This window comes from Nestor notabilis, unplaced genomic scaffold, assembly GCF_000696875.1.
Source record: "Nestor notabilis isolate BGI_N333 unplaced genomic scaffold, ASM69687v1 scaffold20766, whole genome shotgun sequence".
Lineage (NCBI taxonomy): Eukaryota > Metazoa > Chordata > Aves > Psittaciformes > Psittacidae > Nestor > Nestor notabilis.
Genome location: NW_009932645.1, coordinates 3,711 through 14,214, shown reverse-complemented (window position 1 = coordinate 14,214; position 10,504 = coordinate 3,711). Strand labels below are relative to the sequence as shown.

General features: G+C 47.2%; 1 protein-coding gene across 1 annotated transcript in view; it reads left to right on the top strand.

Moving 5' to 3' along the window:
- The window catches only part of ERLIN1 (ER lipid raft associated 1), a gene marked incomplete at its 5' end in the record, with an annotated part of 13,679 nt that extends 4,075 nt beyond the window's left edge, over positions 1-9,604 (top strand). Inside the window, 8 exons of the mRNA XM_010016514.1 lie at positions 3,416-3,477; positions 4,600-4,725; positions 5,878-5,951; positions 7,018-7,076; positions 8,105-8,196; positions 8,736-8,825; positions 9,116-9,195; positions 9,386-9,604. Coding sequence (XP_010014816.1) covers positions 3,416-3,477; positions 4,600-4,725; positions 5,878-5,951; positions 7,018-7,076; positions 8,105-8,196; positions 8,736-8,825; positions 9,116-9,195; positions 9,386-9,604 — 802 coding nt within the window. The remainder of the gene's footprint in view (positions 1-3,415; positions 3,478-4,599; positions 4,726-5,877; positions 5,952-7,017; positions 7,077-8,104; positions 8,197-8,735; positions 8,826-9,115; positions 9,196-9,385) is intronic.
- Between the last annotated feature and the right edge of the window lie 900 nt (positions 9,605-10,504).

The window sequence follows — 10,504 nt, the reverse complement described above, 5'->3', positions numbered from 1 at the left end:
GAATGCAGATAGAGCACTGAGGGAATGATGTTCTGGGACAGATCCCTATTTGGTAACCAGTCATATGGAAAAATGTGGCATTAATATTGCAGGTGAATGTATTGCATTAATCCCTGTGTGTTTAGACAGACCATATCTAACCTTTAAGCCCAGTTTTCACATGCTCTGATTGCCTAATGTGGTGTGGTCTTGCCTGTGGTCAGCTCTAGCAATAAGCATTGAACCTTTGCTTGTTTTTTTGTTATGGCACTGTCCTTCAGTTCTTCCCTTGTCTTTTCCTGGCCTGCCCTAAACTAAAATCCTAAATCCAAGGCCTGCTTTCTAATGTTAGTTCCATGTACACTTTCACCTTGTCATTTAAAGTCAGGCAGTATTGCTGCCTAATTGTACTTGAACTTCCCCCAAGTGCACAAACTCTGTGTTGATCCTCCTTTCAGACTTCCTGTGGATTTCTTCTTGTTTCCCTCTTCCCTGAAGCAAAGAGGCTGCTCTGCCTGACCAGCCTTATGAGCAGCTCTGCAGTGAGGACCTTGGGAGCTGTGAGTAGCCTTTGCAGAGGCTGCAAATGCTCGTGTTAGGCTGCAGAAACTGCAGTGGAGAGTTGGAAGCACTGGAAACCTCCCTTTGGGAGTCACCCTGCCTTGCATCTAGGAAGAAGCAGGCTTAGGCAAAGAAAGATGTTTTGGGAATGGTAGTGGCCTGCTGAGTCTGAGCCAGTGTTTAAGCCATAAGTGCTAAAGGGCAAGTAAACCAGCTGTGGATGAGGAGAGGTTTTGTACAGTTCCAGCTCAACAAGGTGTGTGAATTGCCCCAGATCAGTGCAAGATGCTCTGCCAGAGCGACTGTCCTGAAATATCCTAAAACTGCCTAGGAAAGTGTTTCCTACACCCAGGAGTCTACCAGCATCATCTGGACAAGGGTGTTTGAGATGAGGACTTGTCTGAGGTGCTCACTTTAAGATCAGAGTGTTAGAGTTTGGTTTAGCTCCTGGGTTTACAGCAGCAGGGTTGAGAGGGCTGTCCCCACTGCATGGTGTGAAATCAGGAGTGCTGCAACAGCTGGGTAGAGGGATGAAGAACAGTGGAACTGCTCTGTGGGCTTCATTTAACCTTAAGCCCTCAGTGAGGAAGAACTGCAGATTTGGGCTTGGAGTGGTACTTTTTTCCTCAAAGGACTGATAGAATTCACTTCTGCCCTGCTGACCCATGCTGATTGAGATCCTGGGCAGGGTTGCTGTAGGTAGTGTTGGTTGGGTCAGACAGGCAGCAGGCAGTCCTCTCTGGTCTGAGGTACCAGCCTTTCTTGCATGTGAGGTCATGAGGGGCTGTGTAGGAGTCAGGTTGCCTCAGATGCTCTTTTTCCTTCTAACATCCCCATAAAATTGGAATCCCAAAAGGATCCCAACATAAAGGCGTGGAGTGGACATGATTCTGGTGAAAGAAGCCCACATGTTCTGCTTTGGTTTCTCACCAAGATATCTGGAAGTTACCGTGAGATGGTAGCTGGGTTTCCCTGTGCTGGGGGTGTTTTAAGGTGGCTGGAACAAATCAGGAAGATGAGAGCAGGTTCAGAAGATGCTGAGGAATGCTGTTGGACATCACCTGTGATGATAAATAATCACTTTATTGAATGTGGTGGCACAGTTAAAGTGCAGAACAGCTGATGTGGAGAAAAACACATACCATACCCTTATAACTGCTGGTACAGGCTGACATACCTGTAAAGGATCCATAACCCTGTCTTATTTAATAGAAACAGTTCTTAAAGTAGAGCCTGCAAGAATGACCATGGTCCAAAGAGAAATCTTCAGTGAAAAAGAGATTCATGCTCTTAATAGTAGTATTTCACTGGGAAATAAGCCTCTCTTTAGCCACAAGTATCTTTTTTTGCTGGCTTGTCTCTTCCAGCAGACAAGTTCAGTCCATCACCAGTATATTTAGCTCACAGCTTGACATGGAGCAAGCAGGTTTGCAAACACAGGCTGTGCCTGGGGGACTTTCTCTGAATGAACATGGACAGGGGCAAGTTCAGGTGATTTTTCTGTACTTGACTTTCAACTGCCAGAGACATAAGATCTGCAGAATAAGAAACTGAGTGTGTCATGGGGGACACACTTGACTTGAAACACCACAGGGATTTCAAGTTTGGAAATGTAGGAGGTCCACTTCTGGGGATGAGCTGTTGCTGAACAGTTTCTGCTAAAGCTTCTCATTTGTGACTTGTCTTTCTCCCAAGGATGGAATTGCAAGAGTATTGTGCTTTACAAATATGCTCTGAGAGACATAGGAACTGCTTGAAAGTTAGGGGGTTTTAATTCACTGTAGAGTTTGTGCTTTTCTCCAGTGTCACAGGTACCCACGGGTCGACATGACCTGAAAGCCACATCTGTAAGGGCAGAAGCAAGGACCAAGCCCTGCCTCATTCCCTTTTTTCTCTGCTGGTACAGCAGTACATAGAATCATAGACTCCTTAGGCTGGAAAAGATCTTTATGGTCACCAAGTCCAACCATTACCCCAACATTGCCAAGTCCGCCACTAAACCGTGTCCCTAAGTGTACCTCAGAAGAAGTAGCCGAAGTAGACAAAGCTTGCTTTCTGCCCAAACACCCTTAGCTGTTCCCATGGTCCTCCATCAGATATATGGAGGTGTCTGTTGCCTTCCCACCTTTCCTTATGTATTCCTCTGTCTCAGTAGCTGCTACGCACTACACTAAAAGAAATCCACTTGTGCTGAGGTGGGCATGATCTCTTGGAGGGAGGATTGTGCCTGCAGGCTCCTTCCAATGAGATGTCTGGAGCTTCTTGGCAGGGCACGTGTCTCAGCACACGTGCGTGGTGAGGGTGTTCTTGGACAGCCATTCACAACGTGACATTGAAGCAGGGAATGTGAATTAAAGTCTGCTACATGCTTTGTTTCTTCCTTTCTAGCAGGGGCCTTGTCAAGTTCCTGCTGGAGTTAGTAAATGCATGAACTTGAACTAAGGGCTTTTCTCTTTAAAATGTATTTGCTGCCTAGAAGGGCTACATCTGCACTTTGTCTGCTAGGCTGCTTGCAGGTGTCATCTGCTGGCCTTGTTGCCTTCCCTTCATTGTGTTGGGTTCCCCCTTTCTGAGAGCTGCAGCTACAGTCCTGTTCAAAAACATTTTCCTTTCACTGGCTAGGCAGGAGTTAACAAAGTGAAGCCAAAGTGCTTTGCAGACTTGCTTGCAGCGTGGTTGTGATTTATGGGGAGAGAGGGACCAGTCTGGACAAAGCTGGGGTTTGCTGCCATCTAATTGCAAAATGCTCCGAAGTCAGAATTGTCCCGGGAAAGTTTAGTAGAACTTAGTAAAAGAGGGATTTAAATCTGCTTTAAATATGGACCACTGTTAACAGTTGCAGTAATAATGACTGAATTCTCTTTCTTACTTCCAGTGGTGGTGTTATGATTTACATTGACCGAATAGAAGTTGTGAATAAATTGGCACCATACGCAGGTATTTCCCATCCTGTTTCAACAAGCAGCACTGTGACTGTCTTCACCCATCCCCGAGCAATTCTGTCTTGGTTTGCAAGACTTCCTTCTGTCTTGCTATCCTTCTGGTTCCAGGAACCATAGCATTTAGTTTCATGCATGTGTCTGCAAGCCCCAGGTGTGCAAAGATGAAGGTAAATTCTAGGCTTGCTCCTCCCCTGTATGGTTAGAAATGTGATGGGTGCTCATGCAATCCTATTTCTTGCTGCTGAAGGGGAGACTGCCCCTTAACACAAGGGATAAATTCCCCACATGCTTGCCAGCTCAGCTCCTGGGACATCACAAAGGCAGAGCCCACCTAGGAGACTCTTGCATTCTTACTTCACCAGCTGCTGGACAACAGACCCACATAGCTTGGGGTTTTTCGGCAGCATAGTTTAATGCAAAATGCTAGCACTACTGAGGCATCAAGGGGTGAATTCATGTTATAAGTCATGTTATAATAATTCATGTTAGATCTTAGGCAGAAGTTCTTCCCTGTGAGGGTGCTGAGGCACTGGCACAGGGTGCCCAGAGAAGCTGTGGCTGCCCCCTCCCTGGCAGTGTTCAAGGCCACGTTGGACGCAGGGGCTTGGAGCAACCTGCTCTAGTGGAAGGTGTCCCTGCCCATGGCAGGGGCTTGGAAGTGGATGAGCTTAAATGTCCCTTCCAACCCAAACCAGTCTGTGGTTCTGTGATTCTATAATTGTTGAATGATACTTGTTTTGACTCAGTAGTAGTATCTGTTCCTATGCGTGCAGGTCCTGGATAGGCTTTATTGTTTCACTAATGCAGATCATAAACCAGGACCATGCAGTATATCATGCTGTGATTACTCTGCTCTTTGAAGTCATACGATCCCAGCAGCACTGGTGGAGGGGACCTCTGCAGGTATCTCCTCTGACCTCCCTCCCAGGCTTCTCACTAACACTGGGCAGGGCAGCCCAGGACTTGGCTTTGTGCAGCCACATCCTGAAAACTCCCCCGAAACCTGTCACAGTGCTGCACTACTTTCCTAGTGTTCTGAGCTGTTGTTTGCAGTGGTGGCATTGCAGAAAGTGATACATGTTGGTGGTGACCTGTGATAATTCTCTTACTTCCTCAGTGTATGATATTGTGAGAAACTACACTGCAGACTACGATAAGACCTTGATCTTCAATAAAATTCATCATGAGCTGAATCAGTTCTGCAGTGCCCATACTCTCCAGGAAGTATACATTCAGCTGTTTGGTAAGTGGATGGCAACTGGATGTACCTATCACGGGCTGTGTGATCTCCCTGGTCTTCCAGGGAATATGTTAGAGCAGGCTCCTGTGAGCAAACAGCCACTGTGCTAGAGCTGCAGTATATCCATGTGCTGCGTCCTTTGTAGCTTTACTCTTCAATGATACAGATTTCTTTGTCTTTTCACATCTGCACATAGGAGTTTGATTTCAGTCCTTTTCCACTTAGGCCTGAATTCTGGATGTGCAAAGTAGCCCCCCTGCTTTTGTGTGTGCAGTCGTGTTATTTGTCTTCACTATGATGATGGTTTTGTCATGTCTACTTCTACTTTTAGGCTCCTGTTCTGTTTCTGGATTGAATTTTATTTTAAAAGCTTCTTTATGGCTGTTTCTAGCAAGTGAGACCCAGAAGGGACATGACCTCAGTTTGCTGCAATGCTCTGTTTTTTTTCAAAAGGGGTAGCAGTGGTTCAGGAATGAGCAAATCCAGTGTTCTGCTTCTTGGTACCTACCTGTGCCCCCGAAGATGGAACAGTATTATCGAGTATATTCTTGAGTGGCAGAGCACGGGAAAATGGGTTTATGGAAGATAAAAAGTTAGCAGAGTTTAACTAATATTAAGAGACTAAATCTTTGGAAGCTCTGCTCAGACTTAACAAATAGCTGTGGTCAGAGAGGAGTTTCCTGTTATTACATGCAGCTTAATCATTCCATAACTGGCCATTTCTGTGGAAAGATCTTCCTGGAGCTTGGTAGTAACAAAATGCCTTTTTTCTTTAGTAGCAGGTACTGGGTCCTGCAGGTTCACCAGATACTTGGGGCAGAGTTGGCCACTGACAGCAGGGTTGGTGTGGCTCTGGCTAGGAAGGGATAGACTTCTGCCACGGGCTGTGGGTGCTTTTTCTTCCTGAGAAACTAAAAAACATTTGCTCTTAGGTCAGGTACCATGAGTTCATCAACAGACAAACCTTTCTAGAGCGTGGCTCTTCTTTTGGGAACATTTTCCAGGGGATATAGGAAGGGAAACAATGTACTCAGTGATACTAAAAAGCTTACACCATAGAGATACGTGCTCTTCAGGGGCAGCTGACTCTCTGCCACACAAGCTGTAGGAGAATAGATGGTAAGCTAAGCAGTCTCTCTTTTCCTCCAAACACAGATCAGATAGATGAGAATCTGAAGCTGGCCCTGCAGAAGGATCTCAATGTCATGGCACCGGGTCTCACTATCCAGGTAGGTTCATTCCCTAACAAAGACTGTTCTATTTCCCCCTCTAATTTGTTCATCTTTCACTAGATTGGTGAGGCTTCTTGCTTCCATTGTCCACATCACCTGAAACTGTTGAACCTTGAGTTGAGGTTTATCAGTTGGAGACTGTCCAAATGACAGTTACCACTTTTAAACATTGAGATTACATTAAGGGAAGACCTGCAGGATTTAGAAAAGGACCTTTTAGGCCACAGACCTGCAGGTATTGGAATTAATTTGCAGAGCCAGAAAATGTCTTTCTTTAAGGTATGTTTGACACCCCTGCAGAGCTGGGTGCTCCAGTGTGCCAGCACAGTTCCTACAGGTCATTGAAAAAGAAAGAGGTCTTCCATCTTTTCTGTACTTATGCCAGAGATGGGGAAAGGTATTATATCCAGAGTGATTTTCTGCTTACACTTAGTGTTAGAAAATCATGTTTAATCTTAGCCAGGCTATGGGGCATACTGGCTTTTTGGCGTCTTGGAGTTCAGGGCAACCACCTGAGAAAAATGTGCCCTAGGTATGCAAAGGCTGAGATGGAAATCTCCAGATTGCCTCTGAGGAGAAATGTGAGACTGTTTTGCTGTTCTTGTTGCCACATTTAGCTAGGCTGGCTGGCTGCATGCAGGGAGGGGAAACCTCCTGTTGATAGTGTGGGTGATGCTACAATAGATACCGTTCTGCTTTGGGGCTCAGTTGTGCATAGGCTTGCTCTGGTTTGATGAGGGTGAACCACAGGCAGTGGTGTATCATAAAGAAGTTGCGATCCCACAGCTCTTCCAAACACCCAAGTTAACTTGTACTTGGTTGCAGCAAGATTTCATACAAAAGTTTACCATAAGATGTGCAAAGGCAGGAAATGTGAACTCTCTGAGAAGCAGCTGTGCTCATCTGTGTTGTACAAGAGGATTGGGAACCATTATGTGTGGTCTTGGATCCGTGTGGAGATGTCTAGAGCACAACAGCTGGTTTTGCAAAGACATTCTTCAGTTATGCAGCTGCCATCAAAAGGTTTCATTTCAAATGCACTCCCTTTTTCTGTTTTCAATAGGCTGTGCGTGTTACAAAACCCAAAATTCCAGAAGCCATCCGAAGAAATTTTGAGCTCATGTGAGTACCTGTACATAAAATTGTATGGATTGGTTTTCAGGGTTCATCATAGGCATAATAATCCTATTAGAAAGCTCTTACCTGGTGCTCAGAAGGTGAGAGGTGGGGTTAGTGAGTGCTTGGCTAGGTGCCCTTCCCATTTGGTTTCTCCATTTCCATAGCTCTTTCACCTGGAAGCCTCTCAGCCCTTCACAAAGGTGGTTGTTAGCATCTACAGAGACCATATCAGGCCTATGTTCCTCTTCCTTTATGTAGGTATGATGTGCTATAGAGAACTTGTAGAAGACTCATAAACAGAGCTCAGAGGTCTTGATGTCCATAAGGTCCCCTCCAGCAAACTCACAGAATTGCTGCCAGATTTTACTCTGAGACATTCCCATGGACATCTCTCATCCAAGTCCTTTCCCAAAGCAGGACCAGTCCCTCAGCTGCAGCCAGTCACTGGGGGCCCATGTCCAGGCAAGTCAGGACATTCCTGGGGATGGAGATTCCCAGCTGCTCAGGCTTGCACGGGGATGGGCTGTTCCCCTGGGCTGCCTGGTGTTTCCTGTGCTGCAGCTTGGCTGGTGCCTCTGAGGCTCTAACAGTGCCCTTCTGAGCAGAGTCCAGCCCTAGTGCCTCCAGGGACCGCTTTGGGCAGGAGGAGAGGTGGTTGGATCCCACTTCATCTCCTCATCTCCATCCCAGTTCCTGCAGCCTCTCCTCATATGTCCTGGCCTCCATCCCATATCTACAGTTGCCCTGCAGTGGACTTGCTTCTCATCCTGAGGGCCTCAAACTGGATATAACATCCAGTTGTGATTGTATATAGCATCCAGCTGTGGCCTCACCAGTGCCAAATAGAGAGGGGGGGATAATCACTTCCTTTGTCCTTCTGGCTACACATTGACTCATACAGCTGAAGACAGAACTAGTCCTCATGACTGTGAGGACATGATGCTGGCAACTAGTTGACTTCTTGTTCCTCTCTCATGCCTTGGTTTGCAGAGCTGCTCACCAGCCCTGTTTCCCTGTTTCTCACCCTGCAGGGAGGCTGAGAAGACCAAGCTGCTGATTGCAGCCCAGAAGCAGAAGGTAGTAGAGAAAGAGGCAGAGACAGACCGGAAGAAAGCGCTCATTGGTATGTCACCAGTTGGGAGTACTAGTGGACAGGGGCCACACTAAATTTCCATTCCTACGTTCCCCAGGAAGCCAGGGTAGGACATTGTCTTCCATTGCTGACAGCTCCCTGAAGGAGGCTCAGCCAGGCTGCACCAACAGTCATTCAGAAAATACAAGTGTTTGTGCTGCTGTATGTGTGTCTTACCTCCCTCCCCATAGCAGCAAACACCTCTGTCCCACAGCAGGGCTCCTGCTACAGCAGGCCAAGAGATAACAGCTCTGCCAGAAAAACTGCTTGGGCTTGAAACTAAATGTCCCTGTGTCACACTTGTAAAAGGGATGTCAGCCAGTGCAACTCTAGAAACATCAGCACTGTGTTTTCTTCCTGTAACTGTATTGCTTGGAGCACAAACTGACACTGTAGGATCTGAGCAGAAAAGGAAGCAGCAGAGAGCAAACTGCTGGTGTGGCACATCCTGCAACCAGGTGCTGAGGTCAGGGTGCTCATGCTCAAGTCCTGAGAAGTGAATGTCTGAGCTGAGCCTGTTGTGATTGCAGAGGCAGAGAAGGCTGCTCAGGTGGCCAGGATTCACTATCAACAGAAGATTATGGAGAAGGAAACAGAAAAGCGGATTTCTGAGATTGAAGGTAACTGTGCTTCTGGGGTCATCTTCCAGCAAAAGGGTGGTGGCAAGTAGAGGAACCTCAGAGCTGGGCTCATACGCATCACCATCCTGCAGAAATAATAAAGGGTGCAATAGCACGAGGTTATGCACTGGGGTCATTCCTCCCCCTTGCAGGTACCTCTCCAAGAAGCTGGCAGTGCAAGTACAAGGCCAGCCAGGCAGTGGCTGTCCCCATGTGACAAAGGCTCAGGTGCTCATATGATGGGGCTACTCGCTTGCTAATGATTCTTTTCCTGTCTGTTGCTGTGTTAGATGCTGCATTCCTAGCAAGAGAGAAAGCAAAAGCTGATGCAGAGTTCTATGCTGCTTGGAAGCTGGCTGATTCCAACAAGGTGAGCACTTGAAAGCTGGTCAGGAGAGGACTTGTTTACTCCTTCCCTCTGCACAGGTGATTAGGTTCAGGTGGGCTGCACCGAAGAAGCACTTGGTTTAACAACCCAGGAAGCAGCTGCCTCAGAAGAAATCTAATGACGTGGGGCCCAGAAGGTTGTCTCTTACAAGCTCTGGTTTCTCTTTTTGTAGCTAAAACTTACCCCTGAGTATCTGGAACTAATGAAATATGAAGCAATAGCTGCCAACAGCAAGCTGTATTTTGGTGACCGCATCCCCAACGTGTTTCTGGATTCCTGTGCCTTCCAGCAAGCCAATCTGAGGACTGCCCAAGAAACCAACCTTCCTTCACAGGAGGCCCCAGAGACCTCTGGAGAAAACCACCTCAGAACAAAGGAAAGCACTGGCTGACAGAGGTAGAAGGATACCTGGTATAGCTCAACAACTAGCCTGGCTATGAATGGGGATGTTGCCCTGTGCTACTGGGGCAGATGCAGCGTGGACATCTTGTGTATAGGTGGCAGTTGGGTTGATTTTCTTCTAGCAACACATTTGCAAGTGCTCTGCCTCTTCCGTTTCTTCCCCTATTAAATTGGTGCTTCCAAATGAGGGATAATCCTGTACTAACATACCTATACTGGAATATTAAAAGACAGACACCAGGAAAGCCTTCCCTGCAGTAGGTGCAGTTATTTAGCGAGCATTACTCTGGAGGTAGGAGATGTGGCTCTGAGTGCTGTGCTGCCACACGCTGGGCATTCCCTAGTGCTCCTCACTGAGGCCAAGTGAAGAGGTTTCTTTCATCCTGCCAGTGAAGCTTTGTTGTGTGGACTCTGAGGCAGGTTTCTTCCGGCGCTCTCTAACTCTCCTCAAGGACTCCAGTGGAATGGGTTCTCCTTGGCTCTCTGTGTTGCTGCTCAGGCCAAGGCCTGGCCTGACAAGAAATGGTTTGGTGTGGAATAGGTTATTTGAATAGGATATGCATAGCCATTATATTCTTTCCTGTAGGCAGTGGCATTAGATAACAACTTGGAGCAAGCAATCCCTAACAGGCTTCTGTAACTCCCCTCTCCAAGCAACAGCCTCCTGCTGGCTGCCTGTGACTGACTGTTTCAGCTGGGTGGCTGGGTCTCACCTTGCATCGTAAACCAGATTTCAGAGTGCATGGAGCACCTCCAAGGAGCTGTTTGGGAACAGAGCTGGGAAATCTTTGCTTAGGCCCCAGCCTCCCTGTAGGTCTTTCCCCCAGGGAAAGGGGGCTGAATTTCCACTGCTCTGCCTCGCTGGTAAAGTGAAGAGGAAAAGAGTGAT